This window comes from Epargyreus clarus, unplaced genomic scaffold (assembly GCF_041222505.1).
Source record: "Epargyreus clarus isolate Ecla_fem2 unplaced genomic scaffold, WU_Ecla_fem_2.2 ptg000010l, whole genome shotgun sequence".
Lineage (NCBI taxonomy): Eukaryota > Metazoa > Arthropoda > Insecta > Lepidoptera > Hesperiidae > Epargyreus > Epargyreus clarus.
The window spans coordinates 7,373,164-7,394,919 of record NW_027332218.1 but is presented as its reverse complement, the minus strand read 5'-3'; the positions used below and the strand labels follow the sequence as shown (position 1 = coordinate 7,394,919).

At 33.7% G+C, this 21,756-nt stretch overlaps 1 protein-coding gene across 2 annotated transcripts; it reads right to left on the bottom strand.

Annotated features, from left to right (window-relative positions):
* Nucleotides 1-452: 452 nt before the first annotated feature.
* Nucleotides 453-21,700, bottom strand: l(3)05822 (SH3 domain-containing lethal (3) 05822). 2 transcript variants are annotated; one of them, XM_073077302.1, is made up of 4 exons: nucleotides 21,404-21,700; nucleotides 18,023-18,957; nucleotides 14,215-14,463; nucleotides 453-2,775 (listed from the first exon to the last, which is right to left on the bottom strand). In XM_073077302.1, exons 1-4 carry the CDS (start codon nucleotides 21,423-21,425, stop codon nucleotides 2,461-2,463), a joined length of 1,521 nt encoding a protein of 506 aa, XP_072933403.1. In that variant the 5' UTR covers nucleotides 21,426-21,700; the 3' UTR covers nucleotides 453-2,460. The 2 variants fall into 2 exon arrangements, with proteins under 2 accessions (XP_072933403.1, XP_072933404.1); XM_073077303.1 differs by lacking the exon at nucleotides 21,404-21,700 and adding an exon at nucleotides 20,937-21,247.
* Between the last annotated feature and the right edge of the window lie 56 nt (nucleotides 21,701-21,756).

Here is a 21,756-nt window from a genome sequence, read left to right as displayed (position 1 = left end):
CGAGCACCGTCATCCCATAGTAAATGTATGTGTACGCTACTTCGGCGCCGTGATTAATTATCGGTATCGGCTCGGTGACGGTGCAGTGGACAAACAGCCTTAGTATGAGATTTTACGTTTGCTTCTAAAACGTTCAACGTTACGAATTCGATCGCACAGCGCTCTCGTGGAGTGTATCGGAACTAAAATTTCGCAATATAAGTTTCAAAAACGAAACTATAACACTATCAAAAGTAAATTAAAATTGTAAAAATAAATGCATTCCATTTATATTTGTAATTTAAAACATGATGCGAAATTTTAGTTCCGATATGGTCCACGTGGGTGCTGTATGCGCAAATTTGTAAACGTTAAACGTTTTCGAACAAACGTAAAAACTCGTACTAAGGGTACTGATAAGTGGGCAAAAATTGCAGATGCAATGTGTGTTCGTAACAAAATCCAAACAAATATTATTATTAATTTTATTTTATTAATAAATAACTTCATAATACATCATTATTTCTGAAATACTAAGGCACTTAACAATATGGTCCCACCAAAAAATATAACTAGGTAATTAAAATAAAAAAATGACACATTAGTTACAAATTACAAAATAAAAATTAAACTAAAAAACTACAGCTATAAGACCTTATAACGACTATAATATTATGCAATTATTGCGTTCGAAGTCCAAGACTGTAAGACTAGCAACCCATGTTACCACAATGATACCATGTTGTTATTATGAGGCATTTCATACAGTTTCCCATTCTTTTTTAGTGAGAAATAATATTTAATACACCACCACACGATACACCAACAAATACAATTATTTTGACATTAGACTAACACATGTTTATCAGAACCAGTGTTAATTGGAAATTCTTCAACGTGAATTACTTTTATTTTTGGTTGATATAGTTGACATTGATATAGTTGAATAGTTGACAAAAGTATGAAAAATTATTTTTACATTAATTATTCGCGAAAATGCCTCATAATATTCCTTTATCTGAACAACTTACTGTCTGAGACATTTCCTTCATTTACCTTTAGGTTATTAAGATACAAAGTAAAATAAAAAATATATTTGGTGGAACATTGAAACAGAAAAAAATGAAAAAGATCGCCATATTTATTTGCATTGACTTGCATAAATTGACATAAATGTAATATTATTTTTAATTGTATTAATAAATTCTATGTTTTATATTACTATTGATAGCAGGTAATATAAACTATTATTATTGACACAAAACATATTTTATTTCTTGCAGGTATCTTATTAACCTAAATAAGCTTATAACAGTTTTATTATATACGTACATTATTTCAAGAAAAATATCAGAATATAGTAAGCCACACTTTGGTTATCAAAGTATATGGATACTTCCAATTTTATTACAAAGATAGAAATATAGACATTTTATACAGCATTTACGTTATAAATCAGATCATACTTATACAACACAAAGTTACCAGCTAAATATTAAACATTATCTATTAATTAAGTCATTATTTTCACAAGCACAATTTACATTCAGTCATTATCATATTTGTATTATTTACAGTAACACTTGAAATAATACAGATTTTTGGTCATTCGGATGAAACAAGCTAACTAGGGGATACTTAATATATTATGGCAATACTAGAGCGAATAAGTAATTGTACACATATCAATGGCTTCACGATTACTTCCGACTTCCGAGTCGTATCGACATTCATATAATCTCGATCGCTTATAAAGTTGAATATTAAAATTTCTTTACAATATAACCGTAAGAAAAATAAAACAAAGTCGATGGAAATCTCGTATAAAAAGTTCCGCATACGTCACTCGAATGTTCATGTAAAAAATTACCCATGAACCTTATGGCCGGTAATAAATTCAAAGCAGTCTCAAAGAACTCAATCGTAATTTCAATTTTAATTATCTTAAAATCGGTACAATAATTGATTACCGATTTTTTCCGCACATTTAATATCAGTATTCTTATTTCTTAGTAATCTTATTTACATAAACAATTGTTACAGCGTAATTGTTATTCGCACGACTGTAATACCTTATCGAACTTAATTCCGGGAAAAATATCAAAAACTAAAACACCCACCATAATGGAAGATAGCATTAAAGTTTACAATTTCATTGTTTAATTAACTATTTAGATCTAATTCACTATTTAGAATTAATTCAGATCAGGCATTGTTTAGTTATAATACACCGTGGACATAAAACAATTGATAAATTACGTCACAAACATTTTCGAATAAAACTATAATTTCGGCTATTTAAAATGAAGCTAATTCGCTAGCCGTATTCACTACCGCCATAATTCTCTCATATAAGGCCATTCACAATTCCGCAAGGTTGGCGCATTAGCAGCCTTATTTAATAAAGGCGTATTACAGCGACACGGGCGCATGATACGAACAATGAACTAATTCCTTATGGTTCAGTGGAAGTTGTTATTATTAGCTCATTTGTACGTAATTTACGGGGAATTGACCTTTCATGTTGTTACACTCACCGAAGTACCATTCCTCGTTGATTTTTGTGAGGACGTTTATCGTGTCACCGACACTGAAGCGTAGGTCTCCCGTTTGTACTGGTTCGAAGTCGTAGAGAGCCTTTGCTCGTCCGATGCTCGGTGGTTTAGGGGTCTCGTTAGGCAGCGGTACCTTGACCTCGACGTAATTGGACGGGAACAGTCCCTGCGCGCCGCTCCTCACGCTACCGTACAGCCACTCGTCGTCGACTCGCCGTATCAACTTGATCTTCGTGTTGACCTGGAAATATTATTAACTCTATTAATATAATCGAAAATGCAAATTTTATTGTCCATTTATTGCGCTTCGACCTACTTATCAAATGAACTTTACTATTTACATTATTTGAGAACATCTTAAGATGTATCACTGATTCGTTTGCATTTTGTGGCAACGCTTCTTCATGTACATGTACAACTGTTGTATAGGGAGTTAGTTACATATGTCCATGGGTGACAGTGACCACATACCATCAGATACTGAAGTCTAGTTAGCAACTTAATTGTACCTATAACATAAAATAACAAACTTTTTAACCACGTATATTGTGTGGAATCATACAAATGTTTCTCTGCTATCGTTAAGCTACGTTAAGATAACACCGATTCCTTAACGACAGTAACACGGAAACTAAACGTAACATTTCGCCACTAACGATCGCCCATCCTAATCAGTACCACATTAGTTATTATAAAACAAGGTCACTTTAGTCTCAATAACAAAAAAGTTCTACCGTATCTAAAATTAAATAGAAAACAATTAGTTATCTGTCGACGTTTGGTAACTTTGGCCAGTGTGATTGTGTTTCAATGCTAATCGTATTTCACGCTTTTACCTTTAGAAACCAGCAAGTGTAATTGAAAAAAGCAACTCGGTTTCTAGGTTAAAAATAAAAGAGATGACCGTTTTTACGCAAATAAGATTATTAGCTTGTTGAAGCCCAAGGTGACTCGTGCGTACAATAGCGAACATAATAAATTGGATATCTACCATATCTCAACTATTCAACTATCATCTATTCAACAAATAATATTGCAGTTCTATGTATAATTTCAAACTAACATTTACCTAAGGACGGAAAAATGCAGTCAGTGCTCATGATACCAAAACATAAAAACCAGTTTTATTGCATTTACATTTTTATCTATAGTTATGCATTATGACTTATATTAATAACTTGGTCACAACTTTTACCCAGACATATAAATAGGTAAATAAAGGTTTAACACATGGCATTTCCTACTCTGTCACATAAGATCATAGGTTGGCCAACCCGCGGCCCGCGGACCGCATTAGGCCCGCAACCCCCTCCATGCGGCCCGCGTATCTAACTAGAACTTACTTCAAATTATAGAGACAATTTATTCGTGACGACCTTTGTCCTTTTTTCGCCGATAAATTTCAGAAAGTAATTATGTTTATACTGGACGACCTTTAGAGATTACTTACGAATTCGATCGATAAACCTCATGTAGCTACTATATGGCGCAAGTTGCCAAAATGGTTGCCGACAGCTGCAATAAATAATTACGTGAGGAACTCTAGAGAGTCCCAAACTTAAAATTGCAAAACTGCGCACGTGACCGCACGCAGTAGCGGCGCAAGAGGTAGCTCAATGGCAAAACTTCTTTGATGACTAATTAAGAACGCTTCATTATTATAGGTACTACATATTTCCTTTACCACGATCCACGCCCCTTTACCTATCCAGAAAAAGACAATAGCGCGCAGCAATAGGTATAGTCCGCGTAAAACTGCATGTCCGCTCTGAATATAGAAATGAATCACGTCGCCATAGCAAATTGTATGAACACCTGCTCGGAACAACTTCAGAGCGGACTAGCAGTATGGCGATAACTATACCTACTGTCGTTAAAAACAACGGGAATTCTGTCATATTTACGCTATTTCCTTTACCACGGTGATTATTTATCTATCCCTAATATATAACATAGCGCGCAATTAGGTACGTACTGTTGCTATTAAAGAAACATTAGTACAAAATTTATTCTCGGTTTACATAATATAAATTACGCACAAAAATAAAAGAAAAAAGTTCGCTTCACACTCGCACAACATGCATGCAATAACACGCATGGAAGTGGCGTTCGATACCGAGTTCCTGTTATGATAACAAGCTGTACCAATGGATATTCATATTTATCAACACGAGTATGGACACGCGTTCTTTTGCAAATTAAAACGACATTCGCACAACCTCGTTAACGATACGAATATAATATACAAATAGGAAAAAGCAACGGAAATAACTGTTACTTGTTTTTATTGTTTATAAGGCTATTTATCCGACTGCCAAGGAAGGGTTATGTTTTTCGCGCGTATCTTGTATGTTTGTCTTTCTTTATTTGATCCGATCTAACAAACGGCTGGATGAATTTCGACAGTTAAGGTGTCAGTATATACGTCTCAATGACCCGACTGTCCTTAGATAGGTGTTAGAAAAAAATAAATAAAATGGCGGATTTTTGGCGCGAAATAGTAACACATTAAAAAAAAAAGTTAACCGAACCTATTGAGTAGGGTATCAGATGAAAGGAAATAAAACGGAGATTATAAAAACATATTTGTATATATATAAAACGGCAAGGTGACTGACTGACTGACTGACTACATGACTTTTTCATTTTTTAGAAATCAAAGTACAGCCAACACCGCTCAACTTAGAGTTCTGAAATTTTGCACAAAGGTTCGCTATATAGCGTAAATAAGTACTAAGAAAGGCCTTTTGGAAATTCTACCCTTAAGAGGGTAAAATAGGGGAAAACAGTTTTTTTGAAATCCTTTAATTTTGAAGCAACTACTATAAAATTTTGTATTTGGCTTTCTGGATAGGAACAAGGACGCACTTATTTATCCCCCTCCGAATCAACCCCGTAGAGGGTAAAATAAGGGTTAAAAGTTCATTTGAACTATCGTCAATTTTGAAGCAAACACTATGACATTTTGTATCAGGCTTGTTGGATAAAAATAATGAAATGCTACCTCTAACGAGGTAAAATAAGGACCGAAACTTTGATTTACTGAAGTTATATATTTTATAGACCGTAAATGGTGAATTTTTTCGCGAAATAGTAACACGTTTTAAAAAATTTAACCAAACCTATCGAGTAGGGTGTCAAAATAAAGGAAATTAAGAGGAGATGACACATACATTATATAATATATCTTATATATAAAATTCTCGTGTTAGTTACCGTACTCCTCCGAAACGGCTTCACCGATTTTCACCAAATTTTATATACATATTCAGTAGTCTGAGAATCGGCCACTATCTATTTTTTTTACACCTAAGTGATAAGGGTTGTTCATCCTTAATATTTTTTTTATTTATATGGCAACACAACGTTTGCCGGGTTAGCTAGTACATATATACTCGTATATACACATCGAGATGACTGTCTGACTAAATGAGAGAGTTGATGTGCCAGAGATCAACGCAAAGGGAAACCGCTGAACTTAAGCGTGCTGGAATTTTACACATAGGTTCTTTATATAGCGTAAATGAACACTACGAGGATAAAATAAAATAGGATAATATTGTTTGAACATTTTTTGTTTTTGAAGCAGATACCTACTATGAAACTTTGTATTTGGCTTTCTGGATAAAAATAATGAAATGCCTATTTCACTGCTTTTGGAAATTCTACTTCAGCCTTTTTGGTGCAGTCGGGTTTTTGATTTTTTTTAATTAATTACTTGTTACTTTTTATTTTTCCATTCTATTGGTTCTATGAATGCTTGTTAAAAATGACACTATTAATAAATTGGAGACATCGTAAATAATCATGAAATAATAGTAAAAGTCAAAACACTCTGTTACCTAGAACTCAGAGAAAGGTATGCGGCAATGTTTTATACGTCCCACTGCTGATCACATCTCACATCCCACAAACCTTATGTTAAAAACAGGTAGCCTGGTTTTGAATCCAAATACATGTCTGACATGTATTAAATTAAATTGCTTTGAATGGCACAGGATGATGAAATTATTTGTTCTTGTGTTCCAGAGAGATATCTAAATTATGCACTTAGATGTCTGGGTGTGTAAGGTAAGTTATGGTTGTGTGTGTCTATGACACCCGAGACAGGGAATCCTATTGAGGATCAATGAGCGTAAAACCGTTATTTGACTTATCATCTGCCATCCAATCTGAAATTTATTTCTACAACGATATTATCTTTCAAAGCCAACATGATTTTATTGACTGTACATACGTTAGTACTACGCAGAATTTTTATCAACCAACAGACCACCAAAACAAATAGATTGATTACTATCACGTACATAGATATATACGTCAGTAGGATAATATATCTATGATCACGTACTACGTAGGTACCGAGTACCAACACAGATGGGTGGCGAGCACGTCACACGCTCGTGTCGGACCCGATACAATTACCTGACGTAAACAACCTGCGTCAATACGTAACTCAATATTTGCAGATGTTGTTGGGAATCGAAGTTATTGTATTGTTGACTTTTGAAATTATATTATTTACTGTCCAAAAACCATAGTTTAGGAAAGATTCCTCACTCTTAACAAGAAAATGTTACCAGGTTTGACAATTAAATAGTGTGTCATCTATTTTCGTGTTTGAAAAATATAAAAAAAATGTAGTTTTTAAAGCATTTACGAATGAAACGATATTTCTCAGCACCTTTTCTTCAATTTCGTGTTTTTGCACCACTTAGCTGCACATGTCGGCATTTTTCCGCATAAATCACACCATGACAGTCGGAGACGCAATGGGAAAACAGTTAGACATTTTACATTAAATGGCTGACACATAGTGAGCCATTTAATAACTTTCTTCAATTAAAAGGCGGTGAGATATCTATACATATCTAAGCCAAAAACATACATTTTGTATATCACAGAACTTAACAGACGTGGACAGACAGTCCACCTGACGGTAAAAGGCAACTGCCGCTCATGAACATCTATTCGTGTACTCATCCCCACATAAGATTAGAGTACTACCTGATGTCGCTCACAGATCCGTTACACTCCCTAAGGAGTGAAGATTAAGTTGGGATGCCTTGTACAAGTGTATTTTCCTTGCCACACTTTTCAAACCATAACAAATAACACCACTGTTATAAGGTTTAACGTAGGTATGGCGATGGTGCTTCTAAAGTGGAACCATGAAAAGTTTTACCGCCGCTCCACTTAAGCATATCCTATTATGGATGGATGTTTTATTTCGTATTGACCGTGAACCTCAAGTAAATGTTTACATTTCAATAACTTAGTTGCACAGCAACAGCACCTAGTTCAAATAACCCTGACCGCAAACATTTGACACTAGTCTTTACCTCTTTATCAATCTCGCCTTATAAAATATCCTACCAGAACTAAGAGATATCTTTCAAACGTTATGGGGACTAAAAAAACCGTTTTTGACACGTTTTACTTAATAGACAATCATTTTGGTTTCTCTTTATTTAGTTCACTTGTCTTCTTACTCAGCACTTCGTCAAGGTAGGCGGTAGAAAATACTTAGCATTTTATTTGTTTGAGCATGTTTATAATTCAATAAATGATTGTAACCATGCTAATTGCGCAAAATTCATTTAGCGCTTGATTTTCGAAGTTGTAATTTTTTCTTTATTAAATTATGATAAATTTGCACTGTTACATGATAAATGGCTCTGCATGATTCTAAGTACACTTCACAAAACACCTTTAAATAGTTCGACGACATTAGTTATCGCCAAATTTATTTATTAAAATGTTATATTTGGGAAATATAGCTTTGATGTAGTATATCAGAGAAAAGATACATAGATAATGTACAAAGAAATATATTTATGTGTGAAATAGAAAGTGTGGAGATCACAAGGAAAAAAATGGAAGAAATAAACACATTTTAGGCCTAGCAATCCGAAATTAATATAAGACTTACGTTTATTTCTGTCAACATCTTTTTATCTCTCTAATTACACCTTTAACTATAGTAACTTTTTATATGCTCGTAGCAAACGAATATTGTATTTTAACGGATATTAATCTTTTACTACATTAGAAATTAAAAATTTATAAATGGTGTCCCGTTTGAGTCCCCAAAAATCACTTCAATTGTTTTTATCTCCAGAAACATACTATACATACAGAAAGTGATTTTATAAAGATAAATATTTATAATGTACAATGAAATTGTTCATAATATTTAATTTTAATAATAAATAATAATATAACATATACTAGTGCGCTAATTTAAACCTACATCTATCACATTATATACAGAAATTAGACTTGCGACACTATCGAGCGTAATCGGAAATGATTTACAAGGTTCAATTCACGGAGCCTAATGACAAGCGTGGCCGGCTATTTATGGAATAAAACTACAAGTTTCCTTACTAATGTTCCTGTATTACGAACGTACATAGGAGTACTTATTATAAGAGTATATTACAATTTATACGGCTTGAAAAACGTGAATAAAACTTTATAAAAATATTTGTTTATATTCACGTCGAAATTCAAGTGTTTTAATATAATTTGTCCGTTTATTTATCAATAATTAAGTGCAAATTCTAGTTTAACTTTAATTGGGAACAGATGTTAGTTTTAAGGTAAATAAATAGGTTTATTATTCTATAATAGTATAGCAATATAATTTGCTGTTCTTATATTTGAACCCCAAAGGGGCCGGAAGAAAATGTGATAATTGAATTTTGAAGAAATTCAATCATCACAATGGTAGAACCCTTTGTGGTTCGACTCCGGCGGCACCACCGCCACACCTATTTCTACCTAATAACTGCAGTGTTAAGTGCTGCTGTGTTCCGGTTTGAAGGGTGTGGTAAGGAAGAAAGACTATTCTGAGGCATTCCAGCTTAGTCCTCAGGGGTAGCGGCGCATCTGTGGCCGACCTCAGGTAGGAATATCTAATCCTATCTGGGGTTTATTACAGATGTCCATGGGTGGCAGTAGCCACTTACCATCAGGTGGACTGCATGCTCGTCTGCTACTCTTATATTATAAAAAAAAAAAGAAAAAAAAATTGAATGGAAAAGAATAACACATATTACAAAATTAAATTCAAATACTATATAACAGTTTTCTGCTATTTCTGAATTTTATTTTTTGTATTCATACTCATAGAAATATATAAAACGAATAATAACAAAACACGTGTGATATATTAATTGATTTACAAATGGCGTAACTGTTTCAAACATCCTAATAACTTCGTCCGTGAGTAATACAGCGCTTATGAACAAAACTGATGCTTGTTTAGATAAAGCCGAGTCAACAGATCCAACGGGTTAAATCATCGTGACAATGAGTTGCATATCGCTAAGTATATACAAACATCTTAAAGAATATGAACCGTAGGTAATAGGTATACTACGATTAGTATTCAGATAATATTGCGCATCAAACGATCAGCTACAGTGGTTTAAAATTCATCCTCTCAATCTGAGGGGTCAAACTTTTAAAAGATTTGTGTGACGTGAAGGTATGTATGTGTTATAATCTTATAATTACTACTTGCTTGTGTGCCGTGCGTATGGGTTTAACGGCGAAGAAAAACATCGTGAGAATCACTTGAGAAATCGTTAAAATAAATCTCAAAGGTGTATGAAGTCTACTACCAATCTGTGTTAGACCAGCGTGATGGACTATAGCCTTTTTTACTATAGCCTAAGCCCCCCACACGATGAGAGGCCACCACTGCCTAGCATTACGATAGTAAAGAATTATTAACGAACCAACAATCCTGTCAAAGTTTTAGGATAGCACGATTCCACAAATTCAGTGTTCAAAGAATGTATATTTATAATACAGTCAATTAAACTAGACACCTGGCCTTCATGATGTCATACTCATGTGTACGAAACGGAAAAAAATTGCCACGTTTTAACATTAAAATAACTATTTGCAACCGTTATTAACATATAACAGTTTTCTTTAATTGTTCTTTTGTCTAGAATGTTCTCATTATATTTCATATTGAATACATATTTAGTAGGTATGTAACGGATGATTTTTAATTTTATATGACACAAAAATAAATTCAAGTCAATTCAACACATTCAAGTCTTTGTATGATTTTCCCACTTCGCGGATGATAGTTATGCATTTTTTCCGTCATTATATTTGTAGGAGGAACTCAAGTATGAACTTTTTTGCTACTTTTGCAGATGGTCTCTATTTTTATTGTAAAAAATCAAAGAATGCTACCAATGTGAACGTTTTAAAAGAAGCAAAAAGGTAAGCAATAATGCCTATTTAAATGGATCAGATATGGTCGAACCATAGTCCATGGTCGACACATAGAAAAGTGGAAATGCGTCATGAGCGGCAAGAAATGCACCTGAGATCGGGTTTAGATAGCACCCCTGATCTATATGGATTGATTATAGAGTCCATGGGCGGGAGTGACCGCTTACCATCATGTGGACTGCATGCTCGTTGGTTACTTCGCTTTTAATAAAAAATGACGTTATTAATGTACAAGTCAGTATGTTTGTATGGTCCAGTTTTACGGCTTAACTAATCACCCGGTTTTCATGAAGCAAGCGTGTAATTAATGTCATGGCGGCTAACATATTGTAGGTCATTTTTATTATTTAAAACTGTTTTGTTTGCCCGTGAACGAGATAAAGCTATGGATAAATCAAATATTGTGTAAAAAATATAGAAAATCGCTAACTTCTATAATATTCGGACAGCCTAATGAACTAGATTTGTATAAGGATCAAAATTAAAAGTAGCATCTGTACTTATTTATATATTATAGTAGCAAATATAGTATATTCCTTGGTTTTTAAAGATCTAAATCTATTCTCTTAAAAGATGCAACGCATCACGCCTGTAGCTCTGCATGCATGTTTATTGCTTGCCCATGCCAGAAATGCCCATGAACTTTTACTAAGTTGTGGTTAAAACGCGAAATATTGACAAAACAAAACATTCATATGAATCATCTAAAAATAGTAGAGCATTTGGCTACATGCCATGCATTCAAAAACAAACAGTCATACGAAAACCCCAGGAGCTACAAACCAGGAATGGATAACACAACTTAAGAATAATGCAAATAATAAAAAAAAAATTGCTTGCCTAAAATGTAGGTAGGAATCGCACACATGTAATATTTTAAAACGCGTATTCCACATTGTTTTTAGGAGCTCACACACGAATCGATCGTGAATCGGCGATCCCAATCGATCGACCTATATGTAGCTATTGCTATTCGATGCATTCCGGTCAATCTACGATAGGTAAATGATTCAGACATTGTCGACCGATATATCAGTTTACCATAGATCGGTATCCGCGAGAGTAGATCTTCTAGATCGTAAATCTATGTCGACTGATCCATTCTACTATCGATCGATTGAAGCGCGGGCACCCCTTTATAGTACTACTGAGATGATACATGTGACGATACATACTGTGATTTTAATTGATAACCATACTACACTGTTTAAAAAACATCTCCAAACAAATTCCATCTCGCAGCTATCATGTTTATATTTTGACACTTATCTAAGAACACTTGGACTATTAAGACAACTCTTACGAGACCTTAATTATAGAAATCTCTCTAGTGATTTGGACAATATGATATAATAAATTTATAGAGTTTCTTTCGCCGCTTCTCCATAGCGAAACAGCTTCCGAAGCGGTGGTAGTTGTGTTGACTTTCAAAAAGTGTTCTATATTAATTAATCTACACTAATATTATAAATAGGAAAACTTTCTTTGTTTGGTTGGTTGTAATCAATAGGCTAAAAAACTACTAGACCGATTTAAAAAATTCTTTCACCATTCGAAAGCTACATTATCCACGAGTAACATAGGCTATATTTTATACGAAATATATTTGATAAATAGATTTTGACATTTTGATTTAGATTTCGGTACAAAGTTAGCTAGTTTAGAATAAATTAGATTTGAATTTTGTTTTTTTTTTTAAGAATAAATATACAAAAATAAAGCGCGAAAAACATAACGGTTACTTGCAGTCGGGTGATAAAGCATTGTGGTTACGTTAAACGATACCGAGTTTATTAACATTAATTCAACGATGTTAATAGGTCATGTACATCATATTGATTGCTTATTGCGTATTTAATGTAGACTAATAATGATATAATATACAGTAAAGAATATATTGATTAGTAAACAAATTAAACATAACAAAGATAATAAAATCAGAGTTAATGATACGTGCATTACGATAGTCGCAAAGGAATTTGCCTTTTGTTAAAAAGTTGTCTTTGTTAAAAGAAAAATAGTTTGTAAATAAAATGTCCAAAAATTTATATTCCTTAAGAAGCTTAACATATTAATCTACCTAATTTTTGCCTAGCAAAATTAGATATTTGTCAAATTCTAGACAAATTTCACATTGGACATTGGATTGGATAGACATTACATAGGTTCATTATTAATGATGGGTGTTAGTAAAATGGTCTAAATTCGACCAGAAAATGAACATACAGCGCTAAGTATTTATTTTTGCATTGTTTTACCTTGAAGGATAGACAAAGGAAACTACGCTCATGCAGCCATGAACGTGATCAAGATTGTTTCATTTTACTGGTTAAAAACGTATATTTTGGGATAAAATTACGTATATCACTTGTATTACCTATCTAAACGACAACACCCACGCATTTTTTCAATGCACCATATAACTATTGTATAGTATAATTTGAATGATATAATTATGACTCATTCCATGTCCCTACTCCATTTATGTTAAATATTAAAAAGCATGCAACAATTTTAGATGTACACATATTAATTTATAGATATGATAATAAGAAAATAGAAAGTAAACCACAGATATGGTTATCTGTGAACGCAATCGGAATACTAAATAAACATACAGAGTTGACAAAGGACTTTTTCATTGCGTTACTTTTTTTTCATATTTATTTCGTTCATAAGTCAACGAGTTTGAAGATGGTAGAACCCTTGGTGGTTCGACTCCGGCGGCACCACCGCCACACCTATTTCTGCCACAGCAGTTTTAAATGCTGTTGTGTTCTGGTTTGAAGGGTGTGGTAAGATACACACAATCACACATACATATTCTTCGAGGCGTTCCAGCTTGGTCCTCAGGGGTAGCGGCGCATCTGTGGCCGACCTCTGCTACCCTATCTGAATACCCTATCTGGGGTTGATTACAGATGTCCATGGGCAGAAGTAGCCACTTACTATCAGGTGGATTGCATGCTCGTCTGCTGTATTATAAAAGAAGATAGGTACTATTTATAAATTATAGCAATCAAAGTTAAGGACGATAAATTACGATATAATTGAGGGCATTAGCCTCTAATGGTGCCTCGGACGTTCCGAGCTCTAGACTATTATCGTTGAAATTTTTTACTGAATGGCGAATGACAAATGCGCTCTTACAGTACAATGTCTGTATGTAAGGATTTTCCACATTATGATAACGTTTCAACTCATTCAAATATGAAAATATTTGTCTTGTTTAATTATTGATGTCATATCTTTTGATTGATGTGATTTTATTCGATTGGATAGCCTATCTACTTCACCATGCACTGAGAAAATTATGAAGAAATTCTGTACCGCTAACTAAAATGGCACCGAAAAACAAACAAGGCAATTATTTACACAATTAGGAACGTCGAAATGTTGTTAAGAGCAAAACACTCACCGAAAAACATAAATCGTCCGGATGGTCGGTGAAGTAATCGAACAGCGCTACGGCGTAGGGCTCCGCCTCTTCTTCGGACGGTGGGGACTCCGCAACCTCGGGGAAGGCGAAGTCTGGCACTTCCTCGGACCACACCACTGGTAAGTCCTCGTCCACGATAGGCGGTGGAGGTGGTGGAGGAATGGATGGCATCGGCGGTGAGCTTTCCCGTTCTGGAGAACCTTCGTCCCAACTGAATGGTTTTGAGTCCTGCAATGGTTATATAGTTATATATATAGTCTGATTCATAATTAGGTGTCCAAAATGTAAACAAAGGTCAACAACCTATCAAGAAAATACGTTTCAAATGGTAGGTTCTTATTTTTGACAATATTAAATTAATACAACAATAATATAATAATAATCTAAATAAATTAATATCAATTCACATTTTCTAATATTTATATTACTTCAATTTCGTTCTATACAGTAATAGTAATAAAAAACAAGGTTTATGGTAGAAAATTAAAATGTGATAATGGTAACCCAAAACATTTCTTGTGCTGTCATTTTTAAGTTTCGTAACTGATTTTATTCATTTTCGTGACTGTAATCTAACTTGAATATATCATCGTTTTCATAGCGCGTTCGTTAAATTGTGAATAATTGTAAAGTTTTCGTTTTTTGTTGAGTTTGTTAAAGTTTTTGTTGTTGTATTAATTTTGACAGTGACATTTGGTTGTTTATATTTTGGACAACTAATTATGAATCAGACTATAGTCATGTTATTGTCGGATAAACAAATGGTCATTAATCAGTACTAAATAAATATAGTTCAAAAAACTAAAAAACACGCTTTTATGATAAAATCAATTAAAAAGCTTTCGGTATTCTATTTCATTTTTTCATACATGCACGGTAAGATAAGGATGTATGTTGATCTCTTTCTACTGAATAAAGGAGTTACTCACTGACAAACATACAAGTGAAGCTAATATAATGTATGTAAAAACCATAACAAATGACAGATAGTTCACAGTAGTAAATCAAAAATTAATTTACATATCACTCATGAATCATTTAATTTGTCTACGCGCGACAGTATAGATAGCGTCATTTCATTTGTATAATCTAGATATGTAACTTTGTACAAATTAAATAATTATATCTGTCTCTACAAAAGTCATTAAAAAAAGTACCTATTTATATCGACTATGATAATAATTTAGATAAGGATAAAACTTTTGATGGTGAAGTGTCTCGACAAAAAAGTCCCCGTCAAATGTCACACTAATTCACATATAGCCGAATAACTGAATGAAATTATCTATACAGGCATTCCAGAAGAACACATTTTACATTTTTACGAATCCTTTTCCCTCCATTACTTTCCAGGTATGCTTCAAAAGGTGGGTCATTCTAAAACAAATCGTATACTATGAACCATACTTCAAAAACTTTCTTGGACAGTTTTTGCGAGCTGTCTGGAAATATCGACAGAAAAACAGATCGCCTTTCTAGAGAAAACATGGTTGATGACAATAACTCGGCGAATATTACAAAAACAACTATTTTTAGCGTCGTTTTTGGAACAGGGAAAATGATTGAGGCGAGGGCGAGGCGCGAATTGTTTAATGTTTATTATTTTTATACGCGAAAATAACATCTTATCCTAAAACATAATAATATGCATAATAATTGTAAATAGAACTTTAAGCTAGCTGACTTCACGTTTGCATCATCATCAACCCATTACTGTCCCACTGCTGGGCACGGGTCTCCTCTCATAATGAGAGGGATTAGGCCATAGTCCACCGCGCTTGCCAAATGCGTATTGGTAGACTTCACATACCTATGAGATTTTTTTTATAAATCTCTCAGGTATGCAGCTTTCCTCAAGATGTTTTCCTTCCCCGTTTAGCAAGTGATAATTAATTTCTACGTTGACGTTTGCATAATATGTACATATTTCTTATATCTGTATACGGTGCTGCCCACATATACGCTCTTATATATTTAAGGATAAGCATGTTTTAATTATGTTACAATGAAGCCTGACTGTTTTATCTGTCAGAATATTATAACCGGGGTATTTTCTTATTGAACAAACATGATAAAACGGGTGATACACTTTGATTTCACAAGAGGAAAACATTTCAGTACGCCACGTTGCCCAAGTGCGAATTGGTAGATATTACATGAAATCGATATTTTTTAAGGACTCTTAGGTGTGTAAAGGAAATTTACTCTCTCGCCGTAATATCTTATAAATATCTTTAATAAATTAACTCTAAAAATAACAGGGGCCTATGGTTGATTATCACTTCGGACCCCAAATTAGGAGGCCGAATTTGTAAGCTAAGCAATCATCGCATTTCTTATTAGAATGAGAACATCAGAGAACAAATACTAATCTCATTACATACCACTGTTTCATAACAGGGTTAACCAAAGTATCACTGTTGAGTTAGCATACATTTGCGGTGGACTAGTAAGAATAATAGACAATGAACATGCAACGCTTCGTGTTATACCAACGATAGAGCCTCGAACTAAATAACTTTTTTATAAGATGGAAGTAGAAAATGATCACGCAGTTCACTTAATCTGTGACCTACACCATATACAATAGGTTACCTGATTCATATGGTCGCCTCATATTATGTAAGTCAGCCTAGATCAACCCCCTTTCTCTGAAGCGTAGAATTGCTTCGTTGAACGCTAGAAATAGGCGTAGAGGCGGTGTTGCACCTTTTAGGGTTCCGTATCCATAGGGTAAAAACGGAACCCTATTACTAAGTGTCTGCTGTCTGTCCGTCTGTTTGTCGGTCATAGTGCTCTATCTCCTAAACCGTAATAGATACACTTGAAATATATAAAGTATTTATAATGGTGACCGCTATAACAACCAATACTAAAAATATGGTGGTACGGAACCCTCAGTTATGGGTTCAAATTGCACTTGGCCAATTATTTACTAACCATACTTACTGGTCCTACTATTATTCAAACTTAGCATATTAAATAATCCATTTCAAATCTTCAATGGCAACATGATTCACACAGTCAAGACACTAATGATACTTAGTACTTACGTAACACACTGAATGTATTTCGATTATTCACGTAATTATAAAACTCAAGGTTACCTACCAAATGATTAATATTGTTCTTGAATTCGCGGTTTAGATGCATGTCAAAAAATCTGAAGCGTTCTTGATAACAACAAAAAAACAACATCGTTCTTTTAATTATGAAGGTAAAAAATTAAATTTCACGTTTTTACTTCCTCAAATTTTAAATTCGCTTAATAACTGGTCTTTCTGGAAACTACGTCATTTACAGTTTAATTGGTTCAATTGTACTAATGAAGTCAAATACTAATTTGACCAAAAAACTAAGTGTATTTTTAGTTATGTAGTTTTTGCTACAGACTATTCAGAAGGTAGACTTTAGTATTGTAAAGGCTTTAAAATATAATTATTCTATTTCAATGACTATTTGAAATTTCATTTTGAAACTATGTGTTATCTTTGCTTTACATGTTTCTGTTTGCAATGCAGGCTCATTCTTATCGGTAATTATAGCTAATGTTATAGTCACAAATAACTATTTGTGACTATAATATTATTCTTATTACAAAAACAGTGAAATTTCTTAGCCACTCTTCCGATTAAATAGACTTTATAACAACACGCACGAATCGTTCTATTGTTTTGATACCAAGAAACTTGAGCAAGTCAATTGAAATATTTGTCGTTATAGCGTTCACGATTCGATTTATCTTTATTAGAACGTTTAAAACTAAAATAAAAATGAATATACTCACGAAACTATCGGCGAAACCATTGCTAATTTTCTGAATCGGAGTTGTTGTATTCACATTCATAGTATTCATTTGGAAATCGCTGCCAAATGTGTTCTTTAGAAGCGCTGAATTTTCTGGCGGTTTTGGCCTCGCTGGTTTCGCTCGAATTATCGTGGGCCCCTTGAGGGATGTTGACGTTGCGTAATTGCTTACAGTGGTCGAAGAATCGAACATATCTTTACTCATACTCAATACTGGCTTTTTCATAATTGGCGGCTTATTTGCTAGTGGCTGAGGAGAAAATGGATCGATGACACCAAAATCGTCCAATGTGTCCTCTTTGTTTATCGGTTTCCTGGTTTGTATAATAAGGTCGAAGTCGTCTTCAAAACCACTCTCCGCTTGGGAAGCATTACCACCATTTATTGCACTGTGATGATTTGTGGACGTTGTGGCATCAGAGCCGAAACTGTCCACGCTGACACCATCGCTGCTAGACCTGGTCGTGAAAGTTGGAGAGCTGGGAGGCGAAGACAAGTCTATTAAGGAAGCAGTTTGTACGTTCACTCGCTCGCATTTTGGAAACATTTTGTTCGCGTCCACATCACTACCAAAATCGACGGCGAAACCTTGCTGTTGTACTTGTTGATGGCTGGGAGGTTGATTCGCGACATTCTTACTTTTACGGGATAATAAGGAAGACAGCACTGTGGGCTTTCGTATAAAATGGGACGGTTTCACTGGGACGTCTGGTTGTTTGAACACTTTTGGTGGCGGAGGACGCGGCGGCGGCTTCTTCTTTTGTGAAAATTGTGGCGTTGGTTCGAACACATCGGCTCCAAATGGATCATCGTTCCAATTCGTAACAGGAGAGTAACGGTTCACGCGGTTCGCCGGCACCGCCGGAGCTCGTCTGCATGGAACATTCAGAGCTGGTATGTATGGACCATTCATATCTGGGGACAAACAAAAACATGTAAGATTAAGCCAAATTTGTTATATAATTGTCAAATTTTAAATTAATAACCTTCTGTTTGCGAGTACAGTTACTTACAAACATCGAGTTTTTACTGTCGCAAATGTGTCAGGGAAATACGTGGATTTATTGATTAAATATTTCTGTAACAGTATTGTTCCTGTACGGTGATCACTCGTGATAGGAAAGTGGATTTCGAGTTTTTAACATTACTTATATAAAATCGTCAAATCAAATACTGTCGTCTGATATTTTTCGTAAGTAAGGTTTGAAATTACACAATTATATCCTACAACACAATTAGAATGGAAACGAATAAGTCTCTATAAAATTAATCTACCGCACTGAAGCCACCTCAAAAGCAATTATTGACTGCATATCTTTTTGCACAAATAATTGCCACATCTAATTGAAACAATGCCAAGTTGCTTAAAAATAATATTATCTATCTGAACTGAGATTCACTTTCGCAATAGTAATGTAAAAATGTAATTGAAGTATGATTTAAAATATATTTTTTTTTAATTAAAAAAAATCAATTACTATATAAACAGTTTCCACATGAAATTGCTTATGATTTTTTTTAATAATGATATGAATAATTTTAATGCTGGATATATGAGTAAATTAATATTAAAACAATTAAGATGTGAACATGAAACTGGAGTAATATTAAGTGGCTTTATACACACAATATTCTACCAGAGCAGAATTTGATTCTTGGCAGATTCATTCAGGCAAGATTTACATATCAAAGTCAAATAATATTTGTTCTCAGGTCTTTCACCTGTACATAACAATATAAATTTATAAAATACAATATAAAATGCAAGAAATGTAATCAACAATAGAGTGAGGATTTATGGTTGTGTTTATTAAAATGCACAATTCAACTTCTTATAAAATTCTTGTGTCACAATGTTAGTTACTGTACTCCTCCAAAACGGCTTTACCTATTTTCTCCAAATTTTATATGCATATTCAGTATATCTGAGAATTGGCTACTATCTATTTTTCATACCCCTAAGCGATAAGGGTTGTTCACCCTTAACATTTTTTTTATTTATATGGCAACACAACGTTTACCGGGTCACTCTATAATATTGACAAGCCATTTATCATGATTTTATACATTTATATATTAATTTACTTGTGAACCTACTATGATAAACTGACATACCCCAAAGAGTACATGTCCCACTTTGAGGAACCATACAAATTATATACCCTGTAAGATAAATTGATTCTTTAAGGGCAATGAAGACCATTGCATAATAATGTTTATGTAACCATGCTACCAATACGCTACCAATTACTGAAACAATTAGATTGAAACAATAGTCATTGCAGTAATATTAGAAACTTTACTAAATAAAAAACTTTATAAAATATTGTCTGATATGAATTTTCAATGTCATTGTGAGTCATACAATAATTTTGCTACTTTCTAGTCTATATAGTAATTTATGGAACAATCTAATCAATAAATATATAAGTAGGAACTTAGTCATTATTTTGTTTGTCAAGATTAAGGCCCATAATCTCAGCTGATTGATAAAAATAAATTAGATAGTTCAGACTAATTAATCCATTTGTTTATTGTCAATCGAACTTTATAATAATATATCAATATAAAAAATAAAATATATCAATATTTATTAATATATAATCTTATAGATAGATTGTCAAAATAAACCATATCATAATCATTGCTCAATCGTATTCAGATACCCTAAAAATTCAATTAAGAATGCAGAATAGTTGAATGTTTTTATTTGTAAATTTAATTTAAATGCATAATATGAGTAACCCTCTTCTTGCTCATTTTAAAAATAATCCACTCCTGTAATGATGTGGAGTTTATTATGCAAAAATTAAAAACAATCAATCTGAAGTACTTGATTATTTGAAAGAAACGATTTATAAGGATAATTATACAAAAACTGAAATATTACAAACCTGCAATTAACACAACTTCACAGGAGGAAAAACTAAAACACCATAACAAAAATGCTACACTTATCAGCTGGTCAACTGATAATTCGCTTAACTGTGACAAACAAAACACTGCCTCACTAATTGCAATCAGGATGTTGCCGCGGGGAAGATCTCGCTTAAACTGTTAACTGACCGACACAAATTGTCGCTTTCATGTCACATATCAACATTGGACCCGATAATATTGATAACTTTATCGCGATCCACCCACCGAGGGGCGAGGCGTCTACAAACGTTTAACTTCACATCAACCGAGTGCCAGGTACGGGACAGCACGGAGCGCGGCCTTGACAAAGTTCTTCATTACAAATGCGCAACTTCTCCGAATACTCGCAAGTCCCATATTGTAACATTACAAGATCTGTCTATACATACAAAACATACTATAAACTTAATTCTGAACATATTTTATTCAGTTAAATACTCACCCTGTTTTAATAATAAATCCATTATTGCGCAGACGTCAGTGTCAATGCACACTGCAACGTATTTATCAAGGCACTGGTGGCAACGTCCGTTCGATGATTCATTCGAATAATCTACATCTACACAAATAAGTAACTGGGTTTTTTGGATTGAAGAGAGTGCGATAAAATCGATCCACCTTTAAGGAAATTACATCCTATGCATATCAGTTGGAAAAATAATATAAACTATCCTGAGAAGAGCTTTTAATTTCCTAAAAACAGTTTTGTTGACAGCTTTAGGAAGTTGACGTTTATGTCAGTTATACACAGATTACATAGAGTATGTAAGGATTGTTGCAAATATGCTAATGCAG